General features: G+C 44.8%; 3 protein-coding genes across 3 annotated transcripts; all 3 read left to right on the top strand.

The window, feature by feature from the left end:
- The first annotated feature begins 4512 nt into the window (after window positions 1–4512).
- BT62DRAFT_928111 (uncharacterized protein) lies at window positions 4513–9665 on the top strand. The gene is made up of 16 exons (XM_043185440.1): window positions 4513–5311; window positions 5361–6302; window positions 6349–6540; window positions 6595–6714; window positions 6770–6805; window positions 6864–7078; window positions 7131–7394; window positions 7443–7588; window positions 7641–8026; window positions 8077–8418; window positions 8473–8551; window positions 8600–8895; window positions 8952–9066; window positions 9122–9159; window positions 9217–9232; window positions 9281–9665. Exons 1-16 carry the CDS (start codon window positions 4580–4582, stop codon window positions 9412–9414), a joined length of 4053 nt encoding a protein of 1350 aa, XP_043044331.1. The 5' UTR covers window positions 4513–4579; the 3' UTR covers window positions 9415–9665.
- A 91-nt stretch (window positions 9666–9756) lies between these two features.
- BT62DRAFT_928110 (uncharacterized protein) lies at window positions 9757–10105 on the top strand (the record flags this gene model as incomplete). Its single annotated transcript, XM_043185439.1, has 1 exon — window positions 9757–10105. A coding segment is annotated over one exon (213 nt), but the record flags the coding sequence as incomplete, so codon positions are not given.
- A 631-nt stretch (window positions 10106–10736) lies between these two features.
- Window positions 10737–11903, top strand: BT62DRAFT_917120 (uncharacterized protein; the record flags this gene model as incomplete). Its single annotated transcript, XM_043184026.1, has 5 exons — window positions 10737–11022; window positions 11101–11189; window positions 11352–11534; window positions 11649–11784; window positions 11827–11903. The coding sequence occupies 5 exons, from the start codon at window positions 10737–10739 to the stop codon at window positions 11901–11903; spliced, it is 771 nt and encodes a 256-aa protein (XP_043044329.1).
- Between the last annotated feature and the right edge of the window lie 4326 nt (window positions 11904–16229).

Here is a 16229-nt window from a genome sequence, read left to right as displayed (position 1 = left end):
CGGATCTTACATATGGTCAGAGCTATGAAATCCCAGATTCATTTTTCCATCACTATCACAATCTTCGCGGGATGAAGCTTGAGTGCTAACATGTGGGAACCCATCAACGACTTGCCGACTTTTTGGCTCCCTGACCGGATCTCCTATTTCTTCCACGTCTATTGGTATCCTATATCTATGCGTCGACAGTTCTATATTCAGCATCGTCTTGAACGACAGCCTCACGGCAGCTCTGTTACCCTTCCGCGCATCAGACTACGATCGTGGCTTGCTAATGCTACACCCTGTAGCCATGCTTTTGTTCTCTTCTATTTCTCGCAGCCTGCCAGATGTACCAAGAGTGACATACCTGCGCTAGATGTCAGTCCCTTTCTCCGAATCATCATCCTCAGGACCTCATTACTGTATGCCAGGCGCCCAGCCAAAGATGTCTTGTACAATCACGACCTGCTCAACATTGTACGCCGGTTCTCTGGGACATTGACCGAGCGCCGAAAACTTATATGACTCATCGAACTTATTAACGGCAGATCTGGTACTCTCGAAAGCCGTCATACTACTTGTGAAAGAGCTCTGAATCACCTCTGGCACGACGTACGTGGCGTAAAGCCGCTAGTGTCTCTTCCCTCTCACTTTGCGATCTCCCATATGTACTGTCGTGATCCTTCTTCACAGAATCCACTACTGGCTTTCGTAGATTCTCTTCGATGCCATACCGGACGAAACATGGGCCGACCGCCTATACTCGAGTCATGACCGTTCCATCACTCTTGATGCAGACTCACGGACATGGCACTCCCTAACTATCTTCCTACAGAAACAAGAACCCTCTTTCCCAGATCGCAGAAGCTCACGGTTGATATGGTTTTGTCGGCGATCCTTCTGTATACTATTACTTGGTCTTCTGTTGGATGAGGCCCTGATTACTTTCTCTCCCGATCCGAGGCTGCCATGACATCCACGTCTGTACGGACAGTTGGAAGGCACCAAGACTTCGGTGATTGACCATCGCCCTCCGAAAAGTTTCCTCACGGGATGCATGCTGTGCGTCCCTTAGAATACATGTCCCTTCAACAGTCTCTTTAATTTGCCCCAGTTGCGTAAATTGAACATCGAAACGCACTTAGACGACCTCGAGTTTTTGGTCCCGTGTTCCCTCAACTTCCTGGCCTCTGGGTCATTATCATTCAAATTGAAGAGCGTAAGGAGCGCCAGATTCCCATCCCCGAAATCTCTTCACATCACCATTCATATGCCTCACATTCTTAGGTCAAGGATCCTTAATTGGCTTGCCTGATCGTGACCGATCCGACAGTGTGATGTTGCAGATTTCACGCAGGGTTTTCATGGTGGAAATTGTATCCCGATTTCCTTCTCTATCGTTGAACTACCGTTCCGACGGGTGTCTTGAGGAACAATATTCGCTCTATGATTTATCCAAACTCTGGTGTGATCTGCCTGGGAAACGATACGGTAGACCAGGATGGCTGGAAATTGGATCCATTAATGTCACCTTTTCCTTGGAACGTCCCTGATATATAGAGTCCTAGCTATCCTAAGCGAGATAAAGGTGTCGTCTCATGGAGTGCGCGCCTTCTCTTCACCCAAAGCAAGGCTTCACTGCTACGCTAGTGGTACTCGTTATATAAGGTATTTAGTTGCCCCGTTTCGATTAGCATTGATTAGGGGATGGGATCAGGTTGAGTCTGTTAACCTGAAGGCCGGCGCGCAGGGATCAACGGCTGAGAGGCTGATGACGCTGTGGACAGTGCGTGTAACGTAGAGAAGGGAGAAATGAATATTCAGGCTTGTTTGTGTGGTGAGCCAACCGCCATCCGATGCGTATCCATTGTTTTCTATCAGACACAGTACATTTTCAGCCCGCTCGTAGACTTTTCCCAAGTCATACGCGAGAAAATTACGGCAAATACGCGAAAATAAGTTGGAAGTTCTTCTCAGGCTCACGCTGCGTGTCGCTCACTATTTAACTCCGGGTCACTGCTATTCTTCTCTTCTATAACCTCAGTTTAAGAATGTCTATATGGAACGTTCAAGCAGGTTTTTTTCCGGAAAAAACGCGGTCTTTCTTTGTCCAAACTTCAAAGACATGGAAGGCTCGAAACACATTATTGCGACATAGGGTCTTGCGCGATGGACTGCGGCGGGACGCAAACTAAGATGCTTAGGCTCGTCCAAATACCTCAAGGTTGATTGATTGTCATTCAAGAATCCAGATACACACCCACTAACGACGCGCATGGAAAGGTTAGTCAACGGCTGAACGAAGGTTGTATATTGCAACTAGTCGAGCTGAGTGTCCTGAATCAGACGCTGCTAGTTTTGTTCTACTGCCCGACGCGTCTAGGAGTGTCCGGAAGGCTGTCTACTAAGGAGATATTGTCATATTAATATCTCTGCTCAGAATGGACATCGGGGTGCATCACCGGTAGTGTGAATGCGCGTTCGACGTGCGGGAAATAGCTGGGAGTTTGAGGGTAGGTGTAACATCAGCTGTTGTTCTTCAATTTTCACAGGATCTGCCAGCGTTTAGTCTCCGCCGGAGTATGTCCACCGGGCAACCAGCATTCAAATCTCAGGATACATGCTGCAGCCTGCAGCTTGCAGCTGACGACACTACTAAGGGACAATCTGTAACACCAATACTTCCAGTTATTGTGGCACAATATTTACATCAAGCTGGTTTTGACTTGAAAAATATCTCGGGAGACTATCGATTTAGAACAACTCAAGGCTCGAATGGACAAGCCTCTCGCAGCCTGACCTTTCGCTCTTTGCCTACGGCGGTTATCACGAGGAACAGCGTGTCGTTATTTGCGGCGTCCATTACTACCCAGTTCTTGCAACATACTGGTCGAGACTAGGACGTCGGAGAAACTCTCACACATGTAGGTGCTTCGACAGGGTGGATTGCTGGAAATACAACCGATACTCCGGCTGGGATGAATAGCCAAGATAGTATCGGTACCGTTCGCACTCGGTTGCATCTGGGGTAGCTCCCACCAAGGTGATGGATCTGCATGTGGATCCATATATGTAAGAGGAGCGTTCCCTGTCTCTGGGTAAGTGCAAAAAGGTTGCAGAGCAGTCTCGGTCTGCTTTTACCTACCAGCCGTGTTATGCTCTATGCTTGTTTTCAGCCATCTACTCGTCAAAAACACGCTGTCTATCTGGAGGAAATGATCAAGTCGAGGTCTATATATTTCTATCATGCGAGTTAGCTTCTGCGAAGCGCACCATTTTTGTCATGAAATTGCGGATTTCTGTGTGTGGCGCACGCCACCTTGCATTCAATGAAGCCCTGGCAGTAAATGCTGTATGGGTCCTTCCATTCTCCGATGTTTGCATTCCCGATCGTTGTAACTTGTCTAGGGAGCAACCCCATAACGGCGCACAATTCCCTGATGCCTTGAGCCATGTCACGACGGCTAATCTACTCCGGCAGGTCGAAGACTTCCAATCAGCATGAAGTGAGGCGTGTTTTACTATAGAAAATTCGCTGGTTAGACTGATTATCCGAACAGTGACGAGAGCTGAGGTTCTTCTCACCACGATGTCGACGCCCAGATCTCCGTCAACCATTTGCTGCTCGATGAATTGTTCCTACTTGCTCCTCGCCGCACACTATAGCAGGGTGTTTTGTCAATGGTGTGGAAACACAGAAGATAGTAGTGAGGGTTTCACTACCTGTCCTATAGCACTTGGGCGACCTTTCAAAACAGGGAGCTAGTGAGTCCGAGTCGCGACGTCCGGTCGAATCATTACGTCGCCGTTACACAAAGTTTTAAGCTTTATATTACGGTGTTGCCCAGGATTTCCTGCAGCTACTTGGATGCAACTCTCGCACTGACACAGAGCCATGATTTTTCTTGGCAACGCGCATTCGACGAGGCGCTCTGTTCCGCTGCAGGTCCCAAATACAACCGTCGGTATCCATCCATCTAATAAATCGGAGTCGTAGTGTCACAGGACTAGCGTGGCTCATGTCATTGGATAATGGTTGCGAAAGTATTGATTACGCGAAACTGTCAAAAGGATAGCATTAATAGACGCAGGTACTTACCGCAGGCAAAGGGTGCAGTTCTTTTCTTTGACTGTAGGGGATTCTGTTCCGCAGCTAAGTTTCTCGTGGGACCCTCTCAGGACAGCCTCCCAAAAGGAGGGAGTTCGGCGTGGAATAATGTACACGCAAGGACTGTCGGCAAGAAATGAATTAAAAGACTTTTTATAGTCCCAATTGTCCGATGCGAGGGGCTTCATGTATTTGCGACCAACGCGAGTGCGAGTTCATTATCCAAACGACCTTGGCATGGCTGTCAACGGAACATGGATTCCTTCGTTTAGTAGTCAACCGTTCCCTCGACGTCGTCGCCACTTCATACTGAGGTACTTAGTACCGCAAGGAAATGAAATAGTCATTTATCATTGCAACCGGAAGTGGAGCTAAAGGGGAAACGGGGATCATGAGCGCACGTGGTAAATATTATGCTCTCACGAATACTCTCACGTCCTTCCATTCGTTACGAGCTCATTGCCGAAAGGCTCTTGCTCATCGACCACCATGGCAAGCTACGATCCAGGTGATCCCTTTAGATCACACCTCATAGCTCTGCTTTCTGCATATGCTCTCGGTCCTGGGTCCCTATCTTTGCCCAAGTACGCCGGCCCATCTGACTGGCAGACAGATTCCATCTTGCGTACTCTCTCCGACCTTGCTGCGAGAATGTATCGCGCTGAGAAGGCCCTTTGGTCTCTCGGCACCGACTCCAAGCAGGTTTCTGCCATAAAGGCGACAACGATGACAGCTTCACCTACGCCATCCACGACCATCATGCGCACCTGTGCGCCGGCTGCTGCGCCAGCCTCTGTCGACCTCGATGACCTATTGTCCGGCAACGATACACCTTCATCTTTCCATAAAAGCTCATCTGGTATTCCAATGCAGGTCGCCAGCGTATCCTCTTCACGTCCAGCAGCTGTTCAGGCACAATTCGTTTATTGCCCAACTTGTAGCACTCGGATTACCGAGCCCGAGCTTGTCAAGAAAATGTCGTCGTTTGGTATCAAAATTTCACCCAGTTCTCCTCTCATTTTTACCCCAAGTGACCCTTTGGCCACCGCCGCCGTTGAAAGTGGCCTAAGCGCCGTCGAGGAGCTCAAACTTCTCAAAGATCAAGTGCAGGATGTTGCTAGGGTTTGCAATGCGGTAGCCAACGGAGATCTTAGTCAGAAGATTACCGTTGAAGTTCGAGGTGCGGTAATGGTTAGCCTCAAGGATGCTATCAATACTATGGTGCCTGCTCTATGTTTCGCGTTATCTCCTGTTTTAACACTATACTTAGGTTGAGAAACTCGGCAAATTTGCAAAAGAAGTAACTCGAGTATCTCAAGAGGTTGGGACTGAGGGAAGGCTCGGTGGTCAAGCTGTCGTTCCCGGCGTTGAAGGCACTTGGCAAGAACTGACCGATGTTGTCAACCATCTTGCAGCAAATTTGACTAGTCAAGTGCGATCCATAGCTGCCATTACCAAAGCTGTTGCCGTTGGCGATCTATCCAAACAAATCGAGGTCGATGCGCGAGGGGAGATTCTCGATCTGAAGAATACGGTCAATGGAATGGTTATCCGATTACGAGCATTAGCCGCTGAGGTTACTCGCGTAACCCTCGAGGTCGGTTCGCAAGGCAAGTTGGGTGGTCAAGCGACCGTGGAGGATGTCGAGGGCGTCTGGTTCGAGCTTGTGAAGAATGTCAATCGAATGTGCTTATCCTTGACGGATCAAGTACGCTCAATTGCGTCCGTAACGACAGCAGTTGCAGAAGGGGATTTGACGAGGAAAGTGGAAATCGAGGTTGAGGGCGAGATGCATCAGTTGAAGGCAACAGTCAACTCCATGGTGGACGATTTGAATGCATTTGCATCCGAGGTTACTCGTGTCGCTCTGGAAGTCGGTACGCAAGGCATCCTCGGCGGTCAGGCAAGGGTCGAAGGTGTCAAGGGCACCTGGGCGGATCTGACTAGGAACGTGAACAAAATGGCGAACAATTTGACCGATCAGGTACGGTCGATTTCCAAGGTGACCAAAGCCGTGGCGACGGGCAATTTGACTCAGCTTGTCGACGTTGATGCTCAAGGTGAAATGTTGGACCTGAAGATCACAGTCAACAAAATGGTCGAGCAGCTCAGCGTCTTCGCGAGCGAAGTGACGCGTGTTAGTTTGGAGGTAGGGACGGAGGGTGAATTGGGAGGACAGGCCGTCGTACCCGGAGTTTTCGGAACATGGAAGGTTCGAACAAGCTATGATTTTGGCTACGTCACTCATTTCAATCCAGGCTTTGACAGACAACGTCAATCTTATGGCTATGAATCTGACGAACCAGGTACGGTCTATCGCTGAAGTCACAAAGGCCGTCGCGAACGGCGACTTGTCCAAGCGCGTCGAGATTAATGTGAAAGGCGAATTCCTCGAGCTGAAGGAAACTGTCAACCAGATGACATCGTCTCTGAGCGTCTTCGCTGACGAGGTGGGCTTATGACCTGGACTTCTCTCTGCCTATTTCTTATGATCTTCTGCTCAGGTGACGAGAGTAGCGCGCGAGGTCGGTACAGAAGGAAGGCTAGGTGGCCAGGCTCAGGTGAAGAACGTCGCGGGAACGTGGAAGGATTTGACGGATAATGTCAACGTCATGGCTAACAACGTATGTGACGCTGTGCACTGTTGTTTCTGAGTATTTCCATTCATCAGTCTTCTAGTTGACTAACCAGGTTCGGGTTATTGCAATTGCAACGGTGCGTCCCGTTTATTCGCCGGCCCAAGACCAAGATATTAGCTGATATCATTTCTTAGTCTGCTGTAGCGCACGGCGATCTAACACAAAAGATTGTCGGAGTATCGGTCTCTGGAGAGATGTTAGAGTTGGTCGAGACAATCAACAAGATGATTGACCAGCTAGATATCTTTGCCGTCGAGGTGAAGAAAGTTGCACGAGAGGTTGGGACTGAAGGAAAGTTGGGTGGTGTGGCAGACGTGGGTAATGTCCAAGGTATCTGGCAGGAGATCACGTATGTCTTTTTATTGCGCTCACCGCTACTAGCGTTCTCATCTCCAATGCAGGTTGTCCGTAAATGCCATGGCAGGAAATTTGACCACCCAAGTGCGAGGCTTCGCCCAGATCTCGGCTGCTGCTATGGATGGTGACTTCACTCGTTTCATTACCGTCGAAGCCAGCGGGGAGATGGACTCACTAAAGTCGCATATTAACAGTATGGTTTTCAATTTGAGAGATAGTATCCAGAAGAATACTGCGGCGAGAGAGGCCGCTGAATTGGCGAACAGGAGTAAAAGTGAGTTCTTGGCCAACATGTCTCATGAAATCAGGTGCGTTGGCAGTCCCTGCGTTTACCATATAAACTGAATTATATATAGGACGCCGATGAACGGTATCATCGGTATGACGGAGCTCACGCTCGACAGTGATCTGAATAGATCACAGCGAGAGAGCTTGCTGTTAGTCCATAGTCTAGCGAGGTCGTTACTGTTAATCATCGATGATATTCTGGACATTTCTAAGAGTGAGTCTTGGTGCATCGAGAAACAACTTAACTTACCCGTCCTTCTACGCAGTCGAAGCTGGCCGGATGACAATGGAAGCCGTCTCTTATTCTCTTCGTCAAACTGTGTTCGGCATCCTTAAGACGCTGGTCGTACGCGCGAATCAGAACAACCTTGACTTAACCTTCGATATCTCACCTGATATCCCTGATCAGCTTATTGGCGATTCGTTACGTCTGAGACAGGTTATCACCAACCTGGTAGGAAATGCTATTAAGTTTACGAGATCCAAGCCCTCAAAGAAAGGTCACATTGGGTTCTATGGCCGGCTACTGGCATGCGATGACCAGAATGTGACGCTGGAGTTCTGTGTCGTTGACACGGGCATCGGTATACCAAGAGAAAAGTTGAACATCATATTTGATACATTTTGCCAAGCGGATGGATCAACGACTAGGGCTAGTTCCTTTCTATTTTCTGTACGCTCGGCTGATAGTCGTTCTAACAGGAATACGGGGGGACAGGTCTGGGACTATCAATCTCGAAGCGTCTAGTCAATTTGATGCAAGGGAATATGTGGGTCGAGAGTGAGGTCGCAAGGGGAAGCAAATTCTTCTTTACAATAACCTCTCAGATTAGCCATAGCTCCATGGACAATATTTTGTCCAAGATGTCACCGTTCTCGAAGCGAACAATCCTTTATATGGATAGCCTAGGTGATGATACAGGGGTGGCAGCGGGCATACGGAATCTAGGTCTGAAGGTTCATGTGATCCATTCCATTTCTGAGGTTGCGGATAAAGCAAAATGTCCACACATTGATACTATCGTGGCCGACTCTTTGACTGTTGTGAGTGCCTGTTCCGTTTTGATCTTCTGGGCGTATCAATGCAATGTTTCATAGACCGAGAACCTTCGGGAGCACGAGCATCTTCGCTACATACCTGTTGTATTGCTGGCTCCATATATGCCCCGGCTCAACTGTTAGTATTTTTTCTTCTGAATGACGATGCCTTCTGAACTCCTTCCAGTGAAATGGTGTTTGGACAATAGCATCAGCTCTCAGGTCACGACGCCAATAACTGCCCACGACCTTTCAGCTGCATTAATTTCCGCCCTCGAATCAAACACTGTGATTCCGGTAACTGTACCAAACGATACAACGCTGGACATTCTTCTCGCTGAAGATAACGTGGTGAATCAACAGCTAGCCGTGAAGATTCTGGAGAAGTACGGACATAGTGTCGAAATTGCGGAAAATGGCAATAGTGCCGTCGAGGCGTTTAAAAGGCGGGTGTTGCAGAACAGGCCATATGATATCATTCTGGTTGGTCGTTATTCGCTGGCTCCTTGACTGTGTTTTCTGAAGATGGCGTGCTTTAGATGGATGTCTCGATGCCGTTCATGGGTGGTATGGAAGCGACGGAGTTGATTAGGGCATATGAAATGCATGTCGATTTACAGCCTATTCCAATAGTTGCTTTGACTGCTCATGCCAGTGCGTACTGTGTGGACTTGGATTTTGATGAGAGTGATGCTGACCACAATTGCAGTGATTGGCGATAGGGAACGGTGTATGCAGGCTGGCATGGTATGTGTCGTTGATGCGCGTAAAATATTACAGGTACTGACCGTTTGTTCCGCACAGGATGAACATATTACGAGTACGTTGGGGTCAATGTACCAGTATTTGTGGACTGACTGTCATTCAGAACCTCTTCGCCGAGGTGATTTACTGAACATTATCAATAAACTCACAGCTGAAAGGGCTGCTTCACGACTTGGAGGGTTGAATTGGCGTGCGCGTCCTGCACGGTGGTTGGATCCGGATGGAGTGTACTCGTAGGAAATTTTTGTGCTCTGGGTTTCTGGGTTTCTGGGTTTCTGGGTTTCTGGGTTTCTGGGTTTTCTGGGTTTCTGCTGTGTTTTTCCTGTTTGCGCATCATGTACCATTAGACAAGTTATACTCACGATATCAACTTAGCCGCATGGACGTCTCAGATATCTTTACGCAGCGTGCCTCTAGTTAGTTTTATGCTTTGTCTTTGTTGGGTTTAGGTCTGTACTATATCAATGGAACCTCTGCTGCTTGCTCAAGGAGTGGGATCTAATCAGCTATAACGAGGGCCTTAAAGACTGCCCTCAAATCAATTGCAATGTGTGAATGGCTATGTAGAAATACAAGGGAGAGAGGTGGGTGGAGGACAAACAACTTGGTGACTTGTACAATAATGGTCCAGTAGTACTGAATGAGGATTAGTTAGGTCTGGTGAAGCCAAGACTACTCAAGTGAGCCAATTGTGAGATAAAAGAAGAGGTGGAGCCTCACCAGGCAACAGGAGTTACTGACAAGTGAAGGAGGGGGTGAAGCCTTGAAGCCTGGAATTGGCAGTCAGAAAAGATTGACAGTGAGAGAGCAGAGCTCATCTCACCTAGGAATGCAGGATGAAAGTGGGAGTGAAGAAGAGACACCTGGTGCTAATGTCTCTCATGAATCAACATCAGCCAAGACTCAGCACTGAGACAGAGATGGCACCAGCAATCCCTCTTCATGGATGAGTGGAGCTCTATATCTCTGCATTGACAGAGATTGTGACAACCTTAAGAGCCACACAGAGGCCTGTGAAAATGCTTTCTATCCTTAGAATCCACCTTTACAATGGTATCTTATTTTTTGAACATGTGTAACACATCAAATGATATCAACTCTCTTACCACTTCTAATTCACCTGTTATCTTGCTATCCCCCCCCTCTTTTCTGACATTACACTCAGCAAATTACTTGATATCTTATCTTACTCATCCTATTCTCTTCAGTTTCCTCTATATTTGATTTCTCTATGAGTATATAAACCCTTCTTGTGTTAGATTAGATGACTTTTTCTTGAATTGAAGTATTGCTTACTTAGTCTTTGCTTCACTTGACTAAGAGTCCTCACATGGTGAAACTGTGACATGTCTCACTTTCATTATATATTTTTGACCTTTTTGATACCTCAAACCACTCAACTACTACCATGACAAGCCAACAACAACAAGCCTCAGTGGATGCTGTCACTAAGAACCCTTCAGCCTGATCAACTGGAATGATCTCAACAACACTCATCAAACAGAATCTCCTTGCTTTTCTTTCAGCTTATCTCTTCTCTGCTTACTTCTCTTAATACCATGTCTGGCTTAACCTACCAGCTCCACAGCACAGGGAATGTCATCATACTGGGTGACTGGTCCATAGGCCCAAGTTGGGCTGCTTATCATGCTCAGAAAAATATCCAGGATGAGTCCTCTGTTTCTGAATCTTTATCTGACATTCCTTCTCTGTCTCTAGACAGTATGGCTCTTGATGGAGGGCATGCTGACAATAGTGCTGATGAGTATGCTGTTGTGAATCCAGATTCCACTAACAAGCTGTCAACTGGAGATAGAAGCACTGATCATCCAAGAGTGAATATAGGTTAAGATGCTGAGACTGAACCCCATATGCTGGAGATTCCAGTGATGAAGCCATCTTATGAGGTCATTTTCAATACAGGTCTCCAAGAGAGTGATCCTGTAATGCCAGTGGAGCATAACAATCCAGTTCAGACTGAGAGTGATTCTCAAAGAGGTCATTGGATGATGGTCACTAAGAGATTGCCTTGTCAAAGGACTAGCACATCCTCAGCTACCAGTAGTGCTGATAATGTACTCTCACCTTCACACAATATATTCACTATTCTTGATGAAAAACATTTGCATGAACAGCCTGAGCTGACATCTGCACAATTAAGTACCATTTAATAGGCTGAAGCTTTGATATCTGATGGGACCAAGAAAATCATAGACAGATGTAGGAAGGCTATGGGATTGGCCAGTCAACCAGTGCCTTCCTCTTCTTCAGCTGCCAGACCTCAGGATAAAGGCAAAATAGTCAACTACTACAATAAGCTCACCACACTTCCAGGATTCACTAGTAATGACTTCAATGTTAATAACCAACATTGAGCTCTTAGTTTCTGAGAGGCACTTCAGAATGAATTGGCTGAGATACAAAGCTTATTGCTTAAAAAAGCTGCTACTCAATTACAACAATCCTCACAGTCAGACAATATGACTGTGGCAATTAATAATAGCACTGCAATTAATGAACCTAGTATGGAAAAGGTTTCAAGTCAATCAACTACAGCTCAAAAGACACTGGAACAGCATAAGGCTCATTCAGTGAAGATATCAGAAGGTGCTAATGCCTTTCACACTATCTTGCTGAGCCTTTCTGTAGTATTAGAACAATTGATGCATTTGAACCAGCCTTCAGACACAGCAGCTAATATTGCTCCAATCATGAGCTCAGACTGAGCATATAGTCTATGCTGCTTTACACCTAGTTTGTGCCAGCCCTTTGGTGACCACTCCAATAGTTGAGAGCAGCCAACTGGATCCAGCTTATACATTAGACTAAATAGCATCTACAAGCTTCTTAGGATGTACTCTTGATAAATCTGCTGCTAGTAATCTGGAGCCTTTAGACAGTGACTCTTCAGACTCTTCATCATCTGATAGCACAAGGAATGACACTGACAATGTTAGAGCCAACTCAATAAAGTCTCATAAAGAGCAGAGATGTTGTAAACAGGCTAAAAATGATTGTCTAATACCCTTCACACTCTATGATGGCAGTTCTGATCTGGAGGCATTGACAATGTTCATCCAGAAGGCTGCTCAATACTTGAAAGCTGCTGGAGTATCTTGTTGTGATAAAGTATTCTGTGTTGTTTGGTTTTTGAAAGTGTTATGAATTTTATCTTTTTTCTTTTTCTTTTCATGAGATTAATCCCTATTCAAGCTTAGTCAGGGTGCTTAATATGAGCACTTGAGACTGTGGGCTAAGCTTAGTCATCACAACAAGCCTAGTCAGTCATTGTCTTTCAATACAACACAGTTGCCTGATAATGCATAATAACTCTTTTATAGACAGTAGTGACACCCAAGGATAAAGAGCACCATAATCAGAACAAACACAATAAGTAGCAGCATTTATATCATTGACAACTTGTAGTATATAAGAAGGATTGCTCTTGCTGGTAATCTTCAGCTTCAAGCTAAAGTTTATCTTCACACCATTCTACTCTTGAGCCAATCCTAAGGCCTTAAAGCATATCAATCAATATACACATCAGTGGACTCTGATATTCTCACTCAAAGTGCAAAGTGACATCAGTTTATCATGTGTTTATAGTTATGTGCAGCTTGGGTCTAACAATTAGCTCAAAGCTTCTTTTTTTCTTTTTTTACATACTATAGTGTGGAGAAAATCAAATACCATCTATCAATGCATCAGACTCTAATTTCAATCATAAGTTCTTTAAACTCCTTGCCTCTATCATTGAAACATTGTTAGGATTATTGATGATCATTCAGCTGTGCTGAGAATGCCAATCAATCACCATATGGGCAGTTAGATACTACTACAAATTTCAGAATATTCACCATATTCTATAGAACATAACCTCAGACCTTCCTTTTTATGACATCCTTAAATTCCAACAAATATTCCATCAGCCTACAGAGCAGGCCATATCTAAAGCTGAGCCTAGCAGCTTGCATCAAAGAGACATTCAAGAAAAAAAAAGACACCAATACCCTCTCTGACAATTAGAGAGCAGAAACTAAGACCTTTGCCTTATAGAGTTCTAGAACCTATAGGTTCCTGTTATGATTTTTTTGCATTTCATCTTTTATTTTGAGGAATTGACCCCTATTTTTGCTTAGTCATAGCATTTAACCAGCACTTAGAACTATAGGACTGAGGCTTAGTCATTATAACATGCTCAGTCAGTCATTGTTCTTTGACACAATAGTAACTGCTTGACAACAGACAATACTCTTTTGTAGATAGCTTAACAATACTGGACAAAACACTCTATAATGCCAGGACATATAATTAGGTAGTTATATCTTTAGATGGATGATGACTGGTATATAAGTAGCATAGCTCTTGCTGTAGTATCCTCAGCTTTGAGCTAAAGTTTATTTCTTTACTATCTTATCTCAAGCCAATCTAAAGGCCTTGAGATACAGAGCTATATAGCACATCAAGTGAACTCTGACATCATTGTCTGAAGTGTGAGACAGTGTCAGTTTATCATGTGTTTAGGTTATATCATTTGAGCTTAACAATTAGCTTGAAGCTTTTAGCTTCTTTTTTTCAAGCCCAATCATGCTGAGAAACTGAATGCCTTCTACAATCAACCTATCAGATCCAAACTTCACTCATGAGTTCTTTGAACTCCTTGCTTCTATCATTGGAACTCTATTAGGATTATTGGTGATCATACAGCTGTGTTGTGGATGCCAATCAATTACCATCTGGGCTATCCATTATTATCAAGAATTTCAACACATCTGTTGAATCCTGCAAAATGTCATCTCCAACCTCCTTTTCCATGACATCCCTCTCTCTACCAGACAGTCCTTTCAGCCTGTAGAAGGAATCATATCAGAAACTGACTCTGGAGACATGCATTTAGAGCACTCTGAAGAGAAAGTGGAGCATCAATACCTGCCTCAACTCCTGATGGCAGTGATGTGCAGACTACATGTCTAGCCCTATAATTTGCAAATTCTGCATAACACACTAGAATATGCTAGTAACTGAGGGTTATTAGCTAGTAGAAGACTATAGCTGATGCTCTGAGCTGATAGTCATGCTAGACACTAATACTAAGTCAGGTTTGAACTTAGAAAAGTTCTGCACCACATTTTGGAAAATACTAAGTCCAAGTTGGACTTAGAAATAGTATCTCAAATGGGACCAATTCTACATGCCACTAAGACAAGCATATTTTAAGACAGCTAGGGGTATGATACCATAGCCAGTTGTGGAGAATTGAGTAAAGATAGCATCATCCAAGAGCAGTAAGAAGAGAAACCCAATGATTTGTAGCTAGCACTGTGAGTTTTGACTCAAATGCCTAAGTCCAAATTTTCTAGATATCAGATGACCTAAGAGACTTAGAATTGAGAGGAATAGAGTGGATAGAACCAGTTGACTGGGCCTGACTGAGCCTAATCAATCAAGCTACTAAGAATAACTCAGAGGATTAAAACTCTGAGTAGACAGAAAAGAGTTAGGTACCCACAGGCACTGTAGGCTTAAAATAAAGCTGTGCAGTGGTCAAGTGGGTCTGGGCAAGCCTAGAGAAGTCCAAGAGTGTTGCCATTCCAGAATAATAGTGTGATTCTGCTTTAAACAGGAGAAATATTATTTTGAATGCTTTATTTATAGATTCTGTATCTGTTGTTAGTGTATAAAAGAAGAGAATGAAGGGGAAATAGCAAGCAAGCAACCCACTTCCATATTCAGGCCTTCTAGCCCACTGTAGCTAGTCTCTGGGACAATGGATTTTGAGTTCTGCTTTAACTTAGTGATTTATTTAAGTTACTTTGTCACTTAGAGAGAGGATTGAATTGGAATAATAACTGTATTTTGGGTTTTGGATTAATTTGGGTTCCAAACTATAAGAGTTTCAGCATCAGAGTATAAGTTTTTCAGTTCTAAAGACTGCTAGCCAGCCAAGAGTGCAGCTAGTCAAGCCTAAGTGCTTGATAGACTTAGTATTTGGGTTTTGGAGTTCATTGGGTTTTGGAATATTCTAAGTTGATTTGGAGTGCAATTTGGCATTCATTCTAAGTCCTAATTATACTTGAACATTGCTATAAACTACTCTCATGAGTATTGCATCTTTGAAAGCAAGATAGAGTTAAATAACTGTCTTTATTGACTGTTTCTTTGATTTTACTTAAGACTGCAAGAGTGCTTCTATTGTACTCAAAACAACTGACCTCAACTGTATTTAGTGATTGTGTATTAAGTGGTTAGGTGTTGGTGTTTGAGAGTTCATTTCTCATTCACCTCTCTTAGTCACTTAACCATTACCAAGCACATCAGTGGTTATCCAAAACAATGATAACCTTTAGGCAATGAGGTTCCAAAGACCAAGACCTGACATGCCCATTCCATACATCAAGCATGCAGACATCTTCAGCTACATCCCTATGATGAGAGCCACTCTTTCAACTGCACTCTCTGAGCTTGGCATTGGATGCTATGCTAGAGACTCTCTTGATACCCCTTGGATAGCTCCAAGAGATAGAAGTACCTCCTCAAATGACAGCCATGACTCTCTATATGCAACACCAACAGAAAGTGGAAAGTCTTTCCCTGCTGAGCTTTATATCAGAAACCAGAGCACAGACAGTGAGAGAGGAAGAACAGACATGGTTAAAACAGATGATGTCTACTTTGCAGACAACAGTGACAAGCAACATTATTGGAAAGCCACCACCAGAGAAGTTGACTGAATGAAGCACTGAGCAGAATATATATGCATAGCACCAAGCATACCACAATCAACTGATCCAGTCCTCCCCTCAGAGGACAAAGTTCAATGTACTGACTCCCTTGCTAAGTACCTCCAGGAGCAGATGAGAATCAAGTATGAGACAGCTAGGGAGAATGCTCTCTTTAGGCAGTACCTCCAAGCTTAAGAAGAAGCAGATTAGAGAAGGGGCTTGAGAAGCTCTGAGACCTCCATCTATGATAGAACTCTCATTGATTCCTCTAATGCTCCATTCCAGGAACCTAGCACTCCTGCTCTATCCAAGCTTGACCTATAGGCAGTA

The sequence above is a fragment of the Guyanagaster necrorhizus genome, assembly GCF_019112545.1.
Source record: "Guyanagaster necrorhizus MCA 3950 unplaced genomic scaffold BT62scaffold_4, whole genome shotgun sequence".
In the NCBI taxonomy this organism is placed as follows: Eukaryota; Fungi; Basidiomycota; class Agaricomycetes; order Agaricales; family Physalacriaceae; genus Guyanagaster; species Guyanagaster necrorhizus.
The sequence above is the reverse complement of the archived record's forward strand: the minus strand, read 5'-3'. Positions and strand labels throughout refer to the sequence as shown.

Bases quoted from the DNA above. Each gene is read 5' to 3' on its own strand.
- BT62DRAFT_928111 (XM_043185440.1), top strand. From the start codon at position 4,580: ATGGCAAGCTACGATCCAGGTGATCCCTTTAGATCACACCTCATAGCT. The intron at 8,419-8,472 runs GTGAGTGCCTGT...AATGTTTCATAG, and splicing joins TGGCCGACTCTTTGACTGTT to ACCGAGAACCTTCGGGAGCA. The intron at 8,552-8,599 runs GTTAGTATTTTT...AACTCCTTCCAG, and splicing joins ATATATGCCCCGGCTCAACT to TGAAATGGTGTTTGGACAAT.